Raw genomic sequence first — 21,184 nt, 5'->3', positions numbered from 1 at the left:
CCTGGCAGGCTAGGATGGGGGGGGGGGGGAACGAGTGAGCGAGTGAGGACTTGTCAAAAATTGTCTTTTGTGTTTATTTTTTTGTACACTTTTTTGGTGAATGAGTAGGGGTACGATTTACCTGATACCCAATCACATGGGGGGGCGGGATCTGGGGGGGCTTCCAGATTCCGATAAGCCCAACACCTGCAGACCCCCACAACCACAGCCCAGGGTTGTCGGGAAGAGGCCCTTGTCCCCATCAACATGGGTCAAGGTGCTATGGGGGGCACCCCAAAGCACCCTCCCCATGTTGAGGTCAAGCAGCCTGGTGTGGTTCAGGAGGGGGGGGCGTGCTCCTGGCCTGCTAGGCTGCATGGTTGGATAAGGGTCTGGTATGGATTTTGGAGGGGACCCACGCTGTTTTTTTTTCGAGTTTGGCGTAGAGTTCCCCTTAAAATCTGTATCAGACCCAAAGGGCCTGGCATTGATTTTGGGGGGGGGGGCCATGCCGTTTTTCTTTTTAAATTTTGGCGTGGAGTTCCCCTTAAAATCTGTACCAGATCCAAAGGGCCCGGCATGGATTTGGGGGGGCACGCCGTTTTGCTTTTTAAATGTTGCCATGGATTCCTCTTGAAATCTATACTAGACCAAAAGGCCTGGTATAGATTTTGGGGGAGACCCCATGCCGTTTTTTTTTTTTTAATTCTGCCATAGGGTTCCCCTTAACCACTTAAATACAGGGCACTTTCACCCCCTTCCTGCCTAGAACAATTTTCATCTTTCAGTGCTCATTGGCATCTATGGGAAATATTGGTCAGCTTGACATGGCACTGCTCCCTGTCTTTAAAATTGGCGTCTATGGGAAATATTGGACGGCTTGGCATGGCACTGCTCCCTGTCTTTAACATTGGCGTCTATGGGAAATCGTGGTCAGCTTGGCATGGCACTGCTCACAAACTAAAAGTGACAGGGACACAAAACTTGGGGAGCACTGAGAGGGGACCCAGGACTACAACATATCTATACATTATAAAAGTGAGGTATAACCTGAACACTACACTGTCTGCACTAAACTAACTCAACACACTATCCACTAACTACCTGCCTAATCTCTATTATCACACACTATACGCGGCTGCCGTGTAAGAAGCAGTCTTATATAGTGTGGGGCATAGACTTAGCCCCTGAGCCATGACGGCACCCTGCCTTTGGCCAATCATGGCTCTGACAGGACATTGTGCTGTGATTGGACAAAGCATACAGGTCAGGTGCATGCTTTGGCCAATCATCAGTAATTTATTCACTGCACCAGAGCAGGGCATTATGGGGCACTCATCAGCGGGCGAACTTCCCATGGAGCGCCCCATTTGTTTGTGTGTTCAGGGAACATCAAGCCCATCCCTAGTCAGCAAATACATAATACATATTTCGCAATCGGAATGGGGAGATGACTCCCCAAATACTGGGGGTTATACAAATATGAACTCCTATAAATTATAGCTATTTCTTACACAAGAGCTTGGATGTATCATTTAATTCATGAGCATATCAATAATGACAGTATCATGCTGTAATGAAAGGCTAATGCAGAGTAGCAAAAAGTATTAGGAATAATAACAATGACTGAACAACTAGTCCAGAACTTGCCTATCAAATAATGCCAGTCCTCTCAGGGAAACCTTAGATACAATATAAGAGGGCTGTATTGAAAGTAATGCTAAAGTGGACATAACTTTTTATTACCTTACACTGGTCATTCAATCTTCACATATTGGTAGAGTAACTCTTCCCCAATGGTAACTCTTCTTCTTTTTTACTGCAGGTAAATAATGGCTTCCAATCAGAAGCAACGTGCTGTCATTGAGTTCTTGATGAAATAGAGGTTCAGGCTGTCTGACATCCACAGAAGGCTACAAAATGTTTATGGAGATGACACCATTGACAAGAGCAATGTGCACAGATGGATGAGGAAGTTTACAGTATTGACAAAGACAAATCACACAGTGGGAGACCACCAATGTTGAATAGCCTGCACCCCTCTTTCATCAAGAACTCAATGATGGCACGTTGCTTCTGCTTGCAATCCATCATTTACCTGCAATTAAAAAAGAAGAGTTACTATAGAGCAGGGGTCTCCAAACTTTCTAAACAAAGGGCCAGTTTATCATCCTTCTGGATTTAGAGGGGCTAGACTATGGGCAGTAGGAGTAGAAAATGTCCTCATGTCGATAACAATGTCTCATCCTTGGTGTCTGTGAGAGGAATAGTGCCCCATTATTGGTGCCAGTGGGAGGAATAGTGTGCCATCATGGTGTCAGTGGGAGGAATAGTGTCCCATCCTTGGTGTAAGTGAGAGGAATAGTGCCCCACCATTGGTGCCAGTGGGAGGAATAGTGTCCCATCTGTGATGAAACTGCCCCACACTCTTTTTTTTCCTTTCAGCGGTGACCACTGCCCTTTCTATTGCTAGGGGTGACCCCTACCCTCCTGCCAGTGGTGACCCCTGCCCTCTCTCCTGCCAGCGATGACCCCTGCCCTCTCTCCTGCCAGCGATGACCCCTGCCCTCTCTCTCCTGCCAGGGGTAACCTCTACCCTCTCTCCTGCCAGCGGTGACCCCTGTCCTCCCTCCTGCCAGCGGTGATCCCTAAGCTCTCTCCTACCAATGGTGAACCCTGTCCTCTCTCCTGCCAGCGGTGACCCTTGTCCTCTCTCCTGTCAGTGGTGACCCCTGTCCTCTGCCCTGACAGCAGCGATCCCTGTCCTCTGCCCTGACAGCAGCAATGCTTGTCCTCTGCCATGCCAGCGGTGACCCTTGTCCTTTCTCCTGCCAGTGGTGACCCATGTCCTCTGCCCTGCCATCAGCGATCCCTGTCCTCTGCCCTGACAGCAGCAATGCTTGTCCTCTGCCCTGACAGCGGTGACCCCTGTCCTCTTAGAGTAGATGAAACTTGTCTGGTCTTTCTTGACCTGTAGTTACGCGTGGATGGAAGTGATCACATATGTTCAAGGACCCACTTTAAACCCAGTGCAGGGGATTCTTATCTTCATGCACATAGCCACCATCATCCCAGATAGATAAGGAGTGTGCCCTGTGGCCAGTTTTGTAGGTTAAGGCGCAGAATTGACTATGAAGAACAAGGCTTAATCCTAAAGAAAAAGTTTGAGGAAAAGGGATATAAGGAGGGCCATATAGAGGAAGCCTACCCCAAATATTGGTCCTTGTATGAGGAAGCCACTTTAAGTACAAAAAAGGAAAAAGTCATCCAGGGTGAAGGTGGGGAAATGTAAATTAGATTTTGGACAAGATACAACAACAAAGCACCAATGATTCAATGAGTTCTGAAGAAGAACTGGAAAATATTGAAACAAGACCCTGTCTTGAAAGATCATTTACCCTCCCATCCTAATCCCATTTTTAGAAAACCTAAGGACCTTAGGAGCATGGTGGCCCCTAGCAGGGTGAGAAAAGTAAAGAGGAATGGCTTAAGGAACACTTGGCTCCCTGTTTTCGATCAGAAGAGAAGTTATAGGTGTAGGGTGAGTAACTGTGGCACTTGTGCTTTCATGTGTCACCTAAAAAAGGAAGTGACTGCCACAGATGGTAAAGTGCATACGATCCAACAATTTATTAATTGTGGCACCACCCTCATGGTTTACGGCCTGCTGTGCCCTTGCAGGGTACTTTATGTGGGTCGCACTACACGCCTCCTAAGGGTCAGGATAGGGGAATACAAAAGCAGTATCACCCTCCAAAAAGAGAAATATTCAGTTCACAACACTTTTTTAATGCACATAATAGCAGTATAGAAGGTCTGAGGGTCTTTGGGATAGAAGCCATAAGTAACGATATGGACAGTGGCAAAAAATATCAAAGGCTTTGTACTAGAGAGGCATATTGGATTTTTACCCTGGGGTCGCTTAACCCCAAGGGGTTAAATGAGGAGATTGAGCTCCACTCTGTGATGTGACGGTGTCGCATCAGCGTTATGGGACTTTGTCCCATGGCATCTTGTGTGGTTATTCCTATAGTGGTCGCATGGTAGATTGCATGCAACTACTAGACTGCCTAACACATTGGCACCAGCCACCATCCACTAGTTTAATACCCCTGTGCTCAAAGGAGACACAGTGTAGGGGTGTATGCCTATGGAATACGGAACTGTGCGTGTGGAACATAGGTGGGAGCACACCACCCTGCAAATATATGTGGGCTGTTGAGGACAATAATTTTGGATGCACCTATATTTAGATCCATCACTGTAGCAAAAATATACTAAGTCTTACAGATCGACCCTCTGGACGAGCTGGATGGGGATTTTAGTGTGCCCAAGAGTATCAATTAGATAAAATACAGATTATAAAAATATACATTTTATTGAAGGCAAGATAATAAAAACATCATACGAGAATACATAATCTAGAAGGTGTATTGCAGCACATCCTGTAATGCGATGGATCAACGCGTTTCACACACACTTTGGGCTTCCTCAGGATCCAGATGTGTCCCAGGCTTTCTCAAAGTATATATATATATATATATATATATATATATATATATACACCCTCAATAGAAACACCAAACCGAAAATTCAATGGCCATGCCATAGAGCCTATATTGATATTATCAAAAATGTACACAGTGTATGTGCAGAGAGAAGGAGCTCACAGGCCCCCAATCATCTCTGGTTAGAGCTACATGTCAAATAGAAGGAATATGTTCATATAAAGGAAACACACTGTTCAGCAACCATGCTGACGACCAGCTTCTCGACCAGCTTGCTGTCTGAGAAGCTCTGATTGTAACTCTACATGGAGCTGCACAGAGTATGGAAGGAGAAGGTTAAGATTGACTTGCTAAACATGCAAAAATGAGCCCAGAGCTCCTCCTGCTGGCTGCAAATGTGAATATGCAATATCTGTACGTAATATTTCATATTTACCTGATTAAAACTAAATATGCACATACAAAACTGTGAAAGCTCTACTACATGAAATGATGAAATCAATGGAATATTTAGAGTTTGATGCTTTTGTCTTATGGTACAAACCATTGTTGCTACTATAACCAGAGGAAAGTATGGAATTTTTGCTTTTTTCATTTCAATATGTGATTTATTTTTTCTTGTTTCAGATTCATAAGTCCTATTGCTCCTGATATTTCAATGTTTCAGTCCATGATTGGGTCAGCTTTTTCAATCGCCATTGTTTCCTATGCTGTGGCTGTGTCTGTGGCCAAAGTCTATGGCACTAAAAATAATTATCCGGTGGACGGCAATCAGGTAACTGTCATTATTCCATGCTAAATTATGAAAGGAATGTTGCTGATAAATATGGTTTTCTTACATTTCCCCGTGCTAATGCTGTGCAGTAATCAAATGTGCTAGTCAGATATTTCACATAGTTTGTCTTTGAGATGAGTTCTATATAATCCATTGAAGCCCTCCGCAGTCCTCACCACCCTCACAGAATTACAGAGGGCAATGCCAACAGCTGTATGCTGGTCATACAATCAGCAATACAGTAAGTAGCCCAATCTCAATTTCAGTTTGAAATTTATATCAAATTTATGTAGCCCCCTTGTCCTAAACAGGGGCTACTATGTCAATTTTATTTTTGGCTGGGCTGTATTTAGCTAAAACCGATTGTTTAATTTTTTCACCTGGTTTTTCCCTAAGCTTAAAAGAGAAATATGGCCAAAACATTTTTGGCCATGCTTCTCTTGTGGGTCACAGGAGTGCACGTATTTTTGCTCCCCCATGGTGACTTAGAATCAGCCAATAGTGGGCTAAAGCATGCTGTCAACGAATGTAGCAGAGTCGGTGCAGGCTCTGGACTGGCAGCTGGCTCTGGCTCTCAGCACTCAGCTGAGAGCTGAAGCCAATCAGCTAAGAGCTGAAGCCAACTGTGTCTGCCTCCTTGTCTGCCCGGCTCTCCAGTGAGCAATGGAGGGGTAGAACAGAGAGCGGTGACTGACAGTCACTGTTCTCCACTCTGAGAAGACCAAGAGCTGAGTGATCAGCGTTATGTGATCGCTCAGTTCTCGGGCTTAGAGCTGGCTTGGGACAGCATGGAGGTGAGTTTGGGGTTGTTAAAAAACAAACAAACATACAAACGTCTCCTTTAAATTGGTTTAGAATTTCTCACTGTTGCCAGTAGATGTCAAGGTTATCACTGGTCATAGCATAAGATTTCACAAACAAAACTAAGTTATGAATATTTATATTTTCTTCAGCCAAACCAGTAGGAGGTTTATGCCACTGATGTATGTTGGGGGAGAATAAAAATAATTGGGACAGGCCATGTGCTCTCTCTTCCCCTGGGCTCAGGCCTAGGGAGGTGTTGCTGGATGCAGACTTGCTGTTAGACCCAATAGCCATTTTTGGGGGCCTAATATGTCCTAAAGTGGTCCTGAAGCTGTCCTGCCTAGTCCAGAGCAAGATGTGCCAAGGAGGAGACCCAGAGGAGGCCCTTGCTGGAGAGAGCCAGGAAGAAGGCTGCTCTCTCCGAAGGGCCTGGTGACTCACTGAAATTTGGGAATGTGCTTACAGTGTTGCCAGGTTGGGTTTAACGAGGAGCTCCAATCGTTTTTGTGTTTAATAAAAGTCAGCAGCTACAAAAAAATGTAGCTGCTGACTTTTAATTAACACACAATAACCTGTCCCAGGATGTGGTCACTAAAACCACAGCTTCTCTACCTCTCCTCTTCCCGCCATTTCAACTGTGGGCACCCTGCCGCGACAGCTTGCGGCTTCACAGCTGGGTGCTTCTGCTGAATGGTCGGGCAGTCTTCTGGGACCTGTGACATGTCAAACATTCCCATAGACACACTCCTAAACCTTGTGGACAGCCTTCCCAGAAGAGTTGAAGCTGTTATAGCTGCAAAGGATGGGCCAACTCAATATTGAGCCCTACGGACTAAGACGGGGATACCATTAAAGTTCATGTGCGTGTAAAGGCAGGCGTCCCAATACTTTTGACAATATAGTGTATGTTTAATAAAGAGGTCATTTAAAATTTTTTAGTCCACATCTTCCTCCACTGCCAGTCGTTGGTCCTTTTCTGGTTTGAACAATGTCAGCCAACCCACTTCCTGTAAGCCCAGGCTTTCAAAGACATGCCCCCTAAAGGCAGGTCATCGTTACAGGCTGAGGCCACAGTACTGCTGCCTAGAATGGGGCTCACACATCAGTAAGGGAGTGCTGTTCTATTCAGAACTAAGGACTGCCCACCGCAAAAGGAAACACGACCCTGTGCCTCTTGGGCCCAGAACAGACACCGGTGGAAAAGGTAAGTTTCCTAATATTTATTAAAGCAGAAGTCAAGTTATCACTTTGGGTTTTGCTACTACAAATAAGCAAACAAGAAACAGTAAGAAAGGCGCATTGACCTAGCGCATTATCCTCAATATAGGCTTTATTGTTAAAACATAGAAATGGCTACTCACAAGCAAAGGTATAAATCAATCACATCGGACTCAAAATCTTGAGTATCGAGAGTAGTCCATATACGAATGTCCCTTGTCCTATTAGGATGACGGCTGACGCGTTTCAAGGCATACGCCTCTTCCTCAGAGCCAATGTGTCAAAAATAAGCAACATGCTACTTCAAGGAGCCCCAATAGGTCAAATAAACTCATATTCTTTATATTTATTTCAACAGGAATTTATTGCATATGGAGCCAGCAATTTATTCGGGGGAATCTTCTCCTGCTTTTGCGCCAGTACTGCTCTGTCACGGACTGCCATCCAGGAGGGCACAGGGGGAAAAACCCAGGTAAATAGTTCCATAAATACATCAGAGAATATGTATCACGCGGGGGCCAAACAGATTTTATTATTCTTTTCCATACAGATTTTATTATTCTAATCTCCCTTGGGAATATGAGAACCTAAATCGGAATGGTTGCTGTAAAACAAACCTCCAATCCTTTCAAATGAGTTGATATGAATGAGGCCAGATGTTTGTAGCTTGTATAGTTGTGTAGCACTGCCCCCTTATATAACACTGGATATAATACTTTCGGGTCCCCCTGGGTTAACGTTAGCAATACTGGCATTCACAATTTAACACTTTACTTCTTGGCTCAGTCAATGATCAGTCCAGGGATATGTAGTTGTTTTTGGTGTTTTATTTAAATTAGGAATTGGAGAAGGGAATAGTGGGATACTCCAAATTAACTATTCACAAGATGGAGGACTTCTAATTCTCGATACAGCCAGGCTGTTGATTCACCCTGCCACTTAGCTGAATTTGAGGTTAAGTATCTATCCAGATGATTTGATGAACTAAATTCTCTTCAGGACACTCTTCTAGCATCCTCTTTCTCGACCACTGACACCCGTCCTCTGACTATCCTACTCTGGGGTGGCCCCCCTCAGGTCAGGCCCCTAGACACAATCCCCTGTACTCGCAATACTGTTTTTCTAGGGTCTTCAGTGTCTCCCCCTTAGTCAGCTCAACTGGACCTCTGGGTTCAGCTCCGTTCCTCTGGCTTTCAGGACGACCTCCTGATGGCACATGCCACTGCTACAGAGGAGGAGGCAGCCGCCACCCTCCCTCCGGGACTCTGCTCACCAGCCAAAGACAGGCAACACATGTGCTCCTGGCTTTTATACGGTATCCCAGAATACACCGAGACAGCCTGTCTCTGCCAATCACCAAGACAGTATCAAAGCCTTTGTATCCATTGGTCAGGTTTCCTCCCACTGTCCAACATGCCTCCCTAGTGGACCAGTGTGAAACACTCTCTAGACCCAATGAATCACACACTGAGCACACTGAGCAGACCTAACTAACAGATCCTGCTGTCTGGTGGGCGGAAAGCAATATAGATTTTCCTGCTGCTCCTCTGATAAGCAGACAGAGCCAAAAACTATACTCTCTCACTAGCACCTACCCAGGAGGGTGCTACAGTCGGGTCATTCCAAGCCTTCAACTATCTGAATAGACAAGTGCAAAAAACCAAAGAACCACTCCAGCGCTCAAAGGACAGTCTCCAGACAAAGATAATGTACAGGGTCTGTGTTTCCTCCAAAGCAATACTTCAATAGTGTAGCCTTCCTCAGACGGGGGAATCCAACCGTATACTGCAAAAGAACATACAGGGGGCACAAACGGCTAGTACATTACCCAAGATTTATTAAAGAAAACCAAATAGCCAACAAAATACACCACCAATACGAATGACCAGATTATGGTGATGTTGGCAAGCTGACGCTCTGAGGAAGGGGAAAACAACACAAATATTTAAAAACGTGTTATAGTTTAAAATGGCACTTGTAATGGTATCAGCTCTACATGTTTCACCATAGAAGTCCCTGTTTGGGTAATATATTCTATACTCCATAAACTATGAGGTTCCATGATTGGATGTTAATAAAGGTATACTGAAAATATCTATGTGCTGAATTGTCAACATATAAGTCCCTCTATGCTGGTGTCGTGTTCCTTCTATGACTCACTGATGCCCTGATTGGTCCGATCACTGTTTGAGATCTTTTTCATCTCCAGTCTGCCAGTAACAGGAAGCAACAGTGGGTACTTTGAGGGTATGTTTCGTCATACCTGCATACATTTGCCTACATAATGGTAAAACATTGTATTTCCATGTATGACTAATTGTATGCAATGTTTGCATAAATTTGTATATGACAATTCCTCATAATTTATTTATGTATTTTTGTCATTCCATATAGAAAAATACTTGGCATACAGGTTCATAAGTCTCCTGAAGAAGCCACGTCGTCACTGTGGCGAAACATGTAGAGCCGATACCATCACAAGTGCCATTTTAAACTCTAACAAGTTTTTAAGACCCGGTCCACACTAGCGCGACTTGTCAGGCGACTTGTCAGCCTGACAAGTCGCGCTCCCTCGCGGTCCATTGACCGCTACAGGACCCGTTCTAATAGGAGCGACACAAGTCGCTCCGACTTAGAAAAAGGGTCCTGTACTACTTCGGGGCGACCTCGGAGCGACTTGCATAGACTTCCATTATGTGAAGTCCCTGCAAGTCGCTCCGAAGTCATGGTGCATGGTAATGCACAAGTCGCCCCCGAAGTAGGGAGTCGTGTCGACTTAGTGTGAACCGACTCTAAATGTCCGTGTTTTCTTTAATAAAATTATTATGTATCTTTTAATACATCATTGAGTTTTCTCCATCAATTGATTTCTTCGATACACATGCACCATTAAAGCCCCCAAAAATCCCTATCTGTATACTACATAATAGGAGTGGTTGTAATTCTGACTTTTGCTTATCTCTCCTTTCAGTTGGCAAGCTTGGTTGCAGCCGCAGTCGTGCTAATCGCAATAGTGGCACTTGGCCAGCTGCTGGAATCTCTACAAAAGGTAAGGCTATCTCTACACAAAAAAAAAAAAAATCAATATAAAAAATTTACGGACTTCAGAAATGTATTAGTCAAGCCTCGAATGAAATGTAAAGCAAAACTTTGGGCAAATATAACAGGCCAACTCGAAGCCCACCACCGAGACCGGTGGCAGAGAAGCAACTCCTAGCACAGGATTGGATTTACTAAAACTGGAGAGTGCAAAATCTGGTGCAGCTCTGCGTTGAAACCAATCAGCTTCCAGTTTTTTTTGTCAAAGCTTAATTGAAAAAGTTGACGTTAGAAGCTGATTGCCTATCATGCGCATGGTAGGCAATCAGCTTCTAACGTCAACTTTTTCAATTAACCACTTTACCACCGGAGGATTTTGCTGTCTTACGTCCAGGCCACTTTTTGCCATTGTGCGAATTTAACTGACAATTGCGCAGTCATGCAACGCTGTACCCAAACGAAATTTACGTCCTTTTTTTCCCCACAAATAGAGCTTTCTTTTGGTGGTATTTGATCACCTCTGCGATTTTTACTTTTTGCGCTATAAACAAAAAAAGAGCGACAATTTTGAAAAAATAACAATATTTTTCACATTTTTTTATATAAAATTCCCCCCCAAAAAAATGTAAAAATCTAAATTTTTATCATTTTAGGCCAATTTGTTTTCTGCTACATATTTTTGGTAAAAAAAAATCTCAATAAGAGTATTTTGATTGGTTTGCGCAAAAGTTATTGCGTTTACTAACTAAGGGAAAGATTTTCCATTTTTGGTGTTTTTTTTTTAACGAGTAATGGCGGCAATCTGCCATTATTTTTGCGGGACTGCGACATTGCGGCGGACAGATCGGACCCTTGACTGACATTTTTGACACTTTTGGGGGTACCAGTGACATTACTGCAGTAATCAGTGCTATACATATGCACTGTTACTGTAAAAATGACACTGGCAAGGAAGGGGTTAATTTATATTGGTGATCAAGGGGTTAATGTATGCCTGGTGCTTACTAACGTGTGGGGGGGGGGGAGGGGACTGAGTGACACAAGGACAGATCACATGTTCAGCTATGCTGAACCCTGCAATCTGACCCTGCCTGTCACTTAGGAGATCCGCCCGCTTTGTTTACACAAGCGGGCGGATCTCCACACTCGATTCCCCAACGATCGGGGAAGAGCAGCGGCGACTGCCGCTGCTCCTCCCCTGGCCTGACTCCCGCTGTGACTGGATACAGCGGGAGCGAGCCTCCGGCGGCACGCGCGTGCCGCCGAGAGAGGGGAATGTCTGGCGACGTAGGTCTACGTCGTCAGACGTTATCGAGCCACTTTGCCGCAGTAGCAGCTCAGTGAGCAGCGGTAAAGTGGTTAAGCTTTGACAAAAAATTTGGAAGCTGATTGGTTTCAACGCAGAGCTGCACCAGATTTTTCAATCTCCAGTTTTAGTAAATCAACTCCGATAAATACATTGATTCATGGGGTCTCATATATTTTGCAGCCTTGGTGGTATAACAATCAAAACTTTGTCTTTTTATGAATTTGCCATAATCCCTCAGTCCACAGTCCTTGGTGTTGTAAGTTACATACAGATAGTTTCTACAGGAACTAATACCAAGGCAACAAAGTAGTGGTTGTTCATAGGATTTCTAATAGAACTGTCAGTAAAGGTACAGTATTGCAGGTAACAGCGTTACCAGGCTTGCCTTTTTTACTGGAGGCCAGGTTCTACTAGAGGGATGGTGAACTGTTGGCTACAGAAACGACACTCTATGTTACTTAGGGGAGCTCCACTTCACTGATCCAGATACCAGTTTGTCCACTGTGCACAAGCAATGTCCTTGCGCTCGCCTGACTCGAACAGGAACTTTTTCCCTGAGCTGCTTAGTCTCCCAAACAAGTGGGGTCTCTGTCCCTTATCTACCACATGTTCCAGGAATGCTCAAATGGTGCAAGCAGCCTAAATCATAGAGTCCCACTCCAAGATGGCTGCCAGAGGTGATCAGAAGTTTCAGCATCCAATTAGACAACTGCAACCTTTGTGAAAACCATGGAGCCTTTGAAGGGAACAATTTTCTTTTGAAGACTCCATTCCATCTGTATTTTGGCACAGCGCCACCTACTGGATGGAGGGAAAAGCTGCATCTACTTAAATAGAACGTCCCATAATCCCTTGCCAGAGACCTTTGTTCCGAATAGCGATATGATCCTAAGATATTTCAGGCACTGGGATTTGGAAGGGATGGGATTTAGGCAACTTACAGGAATAATCAAATGTGCAGATTGGACATGGAGAGGTTGTCATCCACTGATTATTATTGGTACACACAACAATTTAGCTTCTTTAATATATGGGAACTAAATTAAACTTTCTATACACCTGACCTCATACTTATAATATTAGCAGGTTTATAATTTTTCCTTTTCACTTTCAGTCTGTTTTGGCAGCCATTTGCATTGCCAACCTAAAAGGCATGTTCTGGCAAGTCAAAGATGTACCAAAGCTGTGGAGGGAAAACATATGGGATTCTGTAAGTATTACAAATTGGTTCATTTACATTTTACAAAACAAAGCATTTCTTTTTAGTTTATGAAAAATAGGTAAAGGTTGAAAATTGTAAAGCTCAACTGAGCTTTGAGTTTAGACTCGCTATATACATTAAAAAAGAATAGCGCGCAAATGCAAAAGAAATAACTACCAAATCTGAAGACAATCCATAAATAAAAATGGGGGTTTGGTCCCACCATATGGCCATATCGTGCTCAAGCCCACTACTGCGTCAAAGTACCCCATTATCAGTGGGTCCTACACTATCCATGAAAAAGAGATGAATCCAGCCTTTCTAACCCTTGGAGATAATACTCCTTGCTGGGAAGGATGTGCAAATGCACTACAGGGGACTCCTCCTATATCCACTTGATGGTGGACACTGATTGAGTACAGGTGTGTGTGGGGGGGTGGGGAGGGTTGCTCAACCTCGATAGTCTGGTCAGACCGAATACATAATAAACAGGCAAAAAATTTGGGGGAGCATACCCATGTATTTCTAAAGCTGCTGCAGCTATGAACCAAAAGACATGTATATTAAAAAAGAATAGCGCGCAAATGCAAAAGAAATAACTACCAAATCTGAAGACAATCCATAAATAAAAATGGGGGTTTGGTCCCACCATATGGCCATATCGTGCTCAAGCCCACTACTGCGTCAAAGTACCCCATTATCAGTGGGTCCTACACTATCCATGAAATATATCGCTATATACAGTGGGTACGGAAAGTATTCAGACCCCCTTAAATTTTTCACTCTTTGTTATATTGCAGCCATTTGCTAAAATCATTTAAGTTCATTCTTCTTCCTCATGAATGTACACATAGCACCCCATACTGACAGAAAAGCACAGAATTGTTGACATTGTTGCAGATTTATTAAAAAAGAAAAACTGAAATATCACATGGTCCTAAGTATTCAGACCCTTTGCTCAGTATTTAGTAGAAGCCCCCTTTTGATCTAATACAGCCAGGAGTCTTTTTGGGAAAGATGCAACAAGTCTTTCACACCTGGATTTGGGGATCCTCTGCCATTCCTCCTTGCAGATCCTCTCCAGTTCTGTCAGGTTGGATGGTAAACATTGGTGGACAGCCATTTTTAGGTCTCTCCAGAGATGCTCAATTGGGTTTAAGTCAGGGCTCTGGCTGGGCCATTCAAGAACAGTCACGGAGTTGTTGTGAAGCCCCTCCTTCGTTATTTTAGCTGTGTGCTTAGGGTCATTGTCTTGTTGGAAGGTAAACCTTCGGCCCAGTATGAGGTCCAGAGCACTCTGGAGAAGGTTTTTGTCCAGGATATCCCTGTACTTGGCCGCATTCATCTTTCCCTCGATTGCAACCAGTCGTCCTGTCCCTGCAGCTGAAAAACACCCCCACAGCATGATGCTGCCACCACCATGCTTCACTGTTGGGACTGTATTGGACAGGTGATGAGCAGTGCCTGGTTTTCTCCACACATACCGCTTAGAATTAAGGCCAAAAAGTTCTATTTTGGTCTCGTCAGACCAGAGAATCTTATTTCTCACCATCTTGGAGTCCTTCAGGTGTTTTTTAGCAAACTCCATGCGGGCTTTCATGTGTCTTACACTGAGGAGAGGCTTCCGTCGGGCCACTCTGCCATAAAGCCCCGACTGGTGGAGCGCTGCAGTGATGGTTGACTTTCTACAATTTTCTCCCATCTCCTGACTGCATCTCTGGAGCTCAGCCACAGTGATCTTTGGGTTCTTCTTTACCTCTCTCACCAAGGCTCTTCTCCCCCGATAGCTCAGTTTGACCGGACGGCCAGCTCTAGGAAGGGTTCTGGTCGTCCCAAACGTCTTCCATTTGAGGATTATGGAGGCCACTGTGCTCTTAGGAACCTTAAGTGCAGCAGAAATCTTTTTGTAACCTTGGCCAGATCTGTGCCTTGCCACAATTCTGTCTCTGAGCTCTTCAGGCAGTTCCTTTGACCTCATGATTCTCATTTGCTCTGACATGCATTGTGATCTGGAAGGTCTTATATAGACAGGTGTGTGGCTTTCCTAATCAAGTCCAATCAGTATAATCAAACACAGCTGGACTCAAATGAAGGTGTAGAACCATCTCAAGGATGATCAGAAGAAATGGAAAGCACCTGAGTTAAATATATGAGTGTCACAGCAAAGGGTCTGAATACTTAGGACCATGTGATATTTCAGTTTTTCTTTTTTAATAAATCTGCAACAATGTCAACAATTCTGTGTTTTTCTGTCAGTATGGGGTGCTATGTGTACATTCATGAGGAAGAAGAATGAACTTAAATGATTTTAGCAAATGGCTGCAATATAACAAAGAGTGAAAAATGTAAGGGGGTCTGAATACTTTCCGTACCCACTGTACATTACAGGAGCATCTAAACAAAATGGGTGCAAAGACCCTTGCTCTCTGTGTCAGAAGCAGTGGTCTCTCTGCAGATGTCTGATACCCACCTACAGTGTCTCACAAAAGTGAGTACATCCCTCACATTTTTGTAAATATTTAATTATACCTTTCCATGTGACAACACTGAAGAAATGACACTTTGCTGCAATGTAAAGTAGTGAGTATACAGCTTGTATAACAGTGTAAATTTGGTGTCTTCTCAAATAACTCAACACACAGCCATTAATGTCTAAACCGCTGGCAAAAAAAGTGAGTAAACCCCTAAGCGAAAATGTCCAAATTGGCCCCAAAGTGTCAATATTTTGTGGGGCCACCTTTATTTTCCAGCACTGCCTTAACCCTCTTGGGCATGGAGTTCACCAGAGCTTCACAAGTTGCCACTGGAGTCCTCTTCCCCTCCTCCGTGACGACATCGCAGAGCTGGTGGATGTTAGAGACCTTGTGCTCCTCTACATTCCGTTTGAGGAGGCCCCACAGATGCTCAATACGGTTTAGATCTGGAGACATGCTTGGCCAGTCCATCACCTTTACCCTCAGCTTTTTTAGCAAGGCAGTGGTCTTCTTGAAGGTGTGTTTGGGGTCGTTATCTTATTGGAATACTGCCCTGCTGCCCAGGCTCCGAAGGGAGGGGATCATGCTCTGCTTCAGTATGTCACAGTACATGTTGGCATTCATGGTTCCCTCAATGAACTGTAGCTCCCCAGTGTCGGCAGCAGTCATGAAGCCCCAGACATGACACTCCCACCACCATGCTTGACTGTAGGCAAGACACACTTGTCTGTACTCCTCACCTGATTGCTGCCACATACACTTGACACCATCTGAACCAAATAAGTTTATCTGGGTCTCATCAGATCACAGGACATGGTTCCAGTAATCCATGTCCTTAGTCTGCTTGTCTTCAGCAAACTGTTTGCAGGATTTCTTGTGCATCATCTTTAGAAGAGGCTTCCTTCTGGGACGACAGCCATGCAGACCAATTTGATGTAGTCTGTGCGTATGGTCTGAGCACTGACAGGCTGAACACCCACCCCTTCAACCTCTGCAGCAATGCTGGCAGCACTCATACGTCTATTTCCGAAAGACAACCTCTGGATATGATGCTGAGCACGTGCACTCAACTTCTTTGGTCAACCAAGGCGAGGCCTGATCTGAGTGGAACTTGTCCTGTTAAACCGCTGTATGGTCTTGGCCACCGTGCTGCAGCTAAGTTTCAGGGTCTTGGCAATCTTCTTATAGCCTAGGCCATCTTTATGTAGAGCAACAATTCTTTTTCCAAATTCTCATAGAGTTCTTTGCCATGAGGTGCCATGTTAAACTTCCAGTGAGAGAGTGAGAGAGATAACACCAAATTTAACACATCTGCTACCCATTCACCTTGTAACACTAACGAGCCACATGACACCGGGGAGGGAAAATGGCTAATTTGGCCCAATTTGGACATTTTCACCGGAGTTTCAAAATCTGAATCCTGAGTTTCAAAATCTGAATCCTGAGCTTCAAAATCTGAATCCTGAGTTTCAAAATTAGAATCCTGGGTTTCAAAGTCTGAATCCTGAGTTTCAAAGTCAGAGCTATTCTGCAGTAGAGAGAAGCCATGAAGCCATCATACATTTTTTTCTGAGTTTCGAAAATTTGTTTAATCTAGGAATTATTTTTATTACCAAATTTTGAATTTTAGGATGGTCCCAGGGCTGTTCTGTATTTCCGTACTCATTACTCCCCCCTGCATGGCAGTATCTTGTATTCAGGATCAACGTCTGCAAAGCTGGCAAATTCCCACCCTGCACAATCTAGTGTAGTACTGATACCACTAGGTGGCACCAACATACAACCAATAAACACCCCATACAATTATAATGCAATTAAAGTAACAGAAGAAGCCTACAGGAAATAAACATATGAACCTTTATACAACATTTGGGTGATCAGGACCAAAAGTTACATTTTAATGTTGGGTGGATGCAAGTGGTATCCAATATAGCCATAGAACTTGACTGGCAGTGTTCTTTTCTGTATTTTGGATTTCTCTAAAGACTAATTACATTTGCTAATCACACTGAAGAATGTGGATCCTGGACAGCCAGGGGATGAGGAGACTTTGGAGCTCTTGTTTGAAACCCTTAGGCTGTGTTAGGTGCAAAAGTCTATCCAATATCTGTGTTACTAGGGCAGTGTTCCACCCAGTGCTGGATTACCAAATAGGCAGAGTAGGCACGGGCCTATGGGCTCCACAGCAATGGATCAAAATATTATTGATTTGATCTTGAAAAAAAATGATCAATAAAGCTTTCATAAATAGACTCTATTGAGAAAATACCATAGTAATGTAATGTACTCAATAACAACTTAAAGTACATAAACCAGAGACTTCAGGTTCACATTAGTTTGTCTCCTAAAAGTTCATCTTTTTGCTGTCAGTTTGTAAAAATTTGGTGCAACCTACGTATGTGTAATGTACAGTAGTGATGGTCATCTCCATCTAGCGACCGATGTGCACACTACTTTGTTTAATGTTATCCCACTAGAACACGTGCCAGAAACCTGCAAAGGGGTCCCCAAACTGTTGACTGCCTAGGGGCCTCCACAGAGTTTATTCTGGCACTGGTTTCACCACCGCTATCAGCTGGTACCTCCCAGTGCACTATAAATGAACTTTAACCAAAGACTTTATGGATATAGAACACCCTGAGAACAAACCAGCATTAAAAATGTTGTAACATATAAAATTGTAACTTGTAAAATTGTTGTAACTTGTAAAATTGTTGTAACTTGTAAATTGTTGCTACTGTGTGACTGTTCTCCCATAAACCTAAAGTAATAACACAGTGTAGTACTCAGATCTTTCAAAATTTTTCCCAACTCTGCCTACCATAGGAATGTACACTTTGCCAGTATAATTTTTAATATTTAGACTGATTTTATGATCATCAATGTATGTAGTCTATTGCAACTCCCTCCTCATTGGCCTACCTTTACTTAGGCTATCCTCCTCAGTCTCTCATAAATACTGCTGCCAGACTTATCCACCATACCAACCGTTCGGTGTCTGCCACCCCCTCTGCCAATCCCTCCACTGGCTTCCAATTGCCCATCAAATTAATTTCAAAATACTAACAACAACATACAAAGCCATTCACAACTCGGCCCCAATCTACATCACTAACCTAGTCTCCAAATATGACCCAAACCATCCCCTCTGCTCCTTCCAAGACCTCCTGCTCTCAAGCTCTCTAGTATCCTCCTCCCATGCTGGTCTACAGGACTTCTCCAGAGCCTCTCCCATCCTCTGGAACTCTCCACCTATCTCCTACTCTGGCCCCCTCTAGGCAATCCCTGAAAATTCATCTATCCAGGAAAGCCTATCATGCTCCCACCTAACAATTTTACTCTTCAATTAGCTCATCCCCCATAGCTTTTCTTATTATTATTCTTACTCTGAATGGTCTAAGGTTATCAGTGGTATACCCTAAGGTTCAATTACTTTTTAATTTCTTTATAAATGATATAGGCTCTGGAAGTAAAAGTACCATTTCAGTATTTGCAGATGACACCAAGCTATGCAGTGGAATAACTTCCTTACAGGATGTCTCCAACTTTCAAGCCGACCTCAATGCACTGTTTCATTGGGCAGCTATGTGGCAAATTAGAATAAAAAGAGGGGGAAACCAGCGCTATGGATCAGAAACTCAGAGACTCTTATAAAATTTAGCTGAGGTTGCAGCCACCAACCAACCCCTAAAAACTTAGGGGTCAAAGTGATATGTGGGGGATAAAAGATTGGAAACGGCGCTACCTGATGTATGTACAGCGAGTACAGATTGTGGTTGAGGAAAAAAGTGCTTAGTGCAGAAATAAATTAGTGCGCAAATGAATATGTGCAGATAGTGCTCCTGTAGAAATAGTGAGCTAAAAAACTGGCCAGATATTAATAGATGGTGCAATCATAAATTTAGGCAGAGAATGAATATGTACAAATGCTGCTCAAGTGGCAAAAACTGAGCTGTAAAAACTGGCCAAATATAAATAAGTGTATGCAAATATTAAAATGAACAAGGTATGGTGTGAATGGATAGTGCAATAAATATTATATATAAGTCCCAATAAATAAAATATAGTGAGTAAGGATAACAATAAAAGTGATAAATCACAATGAAAAATTGCAATAAAATGGTGGTGAGTACCTTTTGTCTAATATTCCAATATGACCACAAGAGGTCGCACTTACCCCGCAGCAAGATAATGCTCAATAGCTGTATAGGGTAGGCAAAAAAGCTCTCAGACCTGTCCCCAACCTATATTTACAGACCGATGGATCCTCATCTGAGTGCAAGAAAGAACCTCTTAGTGTGGCATGTAGTTTAGGAATGCAAAAGGGTTAGTAGTGACTCACAGTTGAGATGCGGATGTAGCAGATCGTATCAGACTAATGCAGACAGCGCCGGAGAAGCTTCCATGTTCCACACTCGGTAAGCTGCGGACCGGAAGTGACGTTGACGTTAGGTTCTGCCCTACACGCGTTTCGTCATTGGACGTCTACGGGAGCGGTGCCCGTCAGTCAACCTCTCCTTCCTCTTATAGCTGGATACATCCTAACGGCCAATCGTGCGCCAGTATGCAAATTCACAGTCATGGTCACAGTCATTCACAGGAAGTAATGGAATACCTCAAGTGTCTGCATTAGTCTGATACGATCTGCTACATCCGCATCTCAACTGTGAGTCACTACTAACCCTTTTGCATTCCTAAACTACATGCCACACTAAGAGGTTCTTTCTTGCACTCAGATGAGGATCCATCGGTCTGTAAAGATAGGTTGGGGACAGGTCTGAGAGCTTTTTTGCCTACCCTATACAGCTATTGAGCATTATCTTGCTGCGGGGTAAGTGCGACCTCTTGTGGTCATATTGGAATATTAGACAAAAGGTACTCACCACCATTTTATTGCAATTTTTCATTGTGATTTATCACTTTTATTGTTATCCTTACTCACTATATTTTATTTATTGGGACTTATATACAATATTTACTGCACTATCCATTCACACCATACCTTGTTCATTTTAATATTTGCATACACTTATTTATATTTGGCCAGTTTTTACAGCTCAGTTTTTGCCACTTGAGCAGCATTTGTACATATTCATTCTCTGCCTAAATTTATGATTGCACCATCTATTAATATCTGGCCAGTTTTTATAGCTCACTATTTCTACAGGAGCACTATCTGCACATATTCATTTGCGCACTAATTTATTTCTGCACTAAGCACTTTTTTCCTCAACCACAATCTGTACTCGCTGTACATACATCAGGTAGCGCCGTTTCCAATCTTTTATCCCCCACATGTGGCAAATTAGGTTTAATGTTGATAAATGTAAAGTTATACACATGGGGGCTAAGAATGTGCATGCATCATATATACTAGGGGGAGTAGAACTGGGGGAATCCATAGCGGAGAAGGATCTGGGTGTTATGGTAGATCCTAAGCTTAATAATAGCATGCAATACTAAGCTGCGGTTTCCAAAGCAAGGAAAGTCCTTTCTTTATTAATAGAGGCATGGACTCCAGAGAGAGAGATATCATTTGGCCCCTGTACAAATCATTAGTAAGACCTCATCTGGAATATGCAGTTCAGTTTTGGGCACCAGTTCTCAAAAAGGATATCAGGGAACTGGAGAAAGTGCAGAGAAGGGCAACCAAACTGATAAGAGGCATGGAGGACCTCAGCTATGAGGAAAGATTAGAGGAACTGAATTTATTCTCTCTTGAGAAAAGGAGAGGGGGGATATGATCAACATATATAAATACATAAGAGGTCCATATAGTGAACTTGGTGCTGAGTGATTCAGTTTAAGATCATCACAGAGGACAAGGGGACACTCTTTATGTCTAGAGGAAAACAGATTTAGTCTCCAAATACGGAA

At 43.4% G+C, this 21,184-nt stretch overlaps 1 protein-coding gene across 1 annotated transcript in view; it reads left to right on the top strand.

Annotated features, from left to right (window-relative positions):
• Positions 1-21,184, top strand: part of LOC309564348 (pendrin-like) — a gene marked incomplete at both ends in the record, with an annotated part of 119,701 nt that overhangs the window by 83,511 nt on the left and 15,006 nt on the right. The window contains 4 exons of the mRNA XM_082268974.1: positions 5,115-5,262; positions 7,643-7,756; positions 10,256-10,333; positions 12,747-12,842. Coding sequence (XP_082125100.1) covers positions 5,115-5,262; positions 7,643-7,756; positions 10,256-10,333; positions 12,747-12,842 — 436 coding nt within the window. The remainder of the gene's footprint in view (positions 1-5,114; positions 5,263-7,642; positions 7,757-10,255; positions 10,334-12,746; positions 12,843-21,184) is intronic.

Source organism: Pelophylax lessonae (assembly GCF_965119305.1).
Source record: "Pelophylax lessonae genome assembly, chromosome: 9".
Lineage (NCBI taxonomy): Eukaryota > Metazoa > Chordata > Amphibia > Anura > Ranidae > Pelophylax > Pelophylax lessonae.
This window is presented reverse-complemented; position numbering and strand designations above follow the sequence as displayed.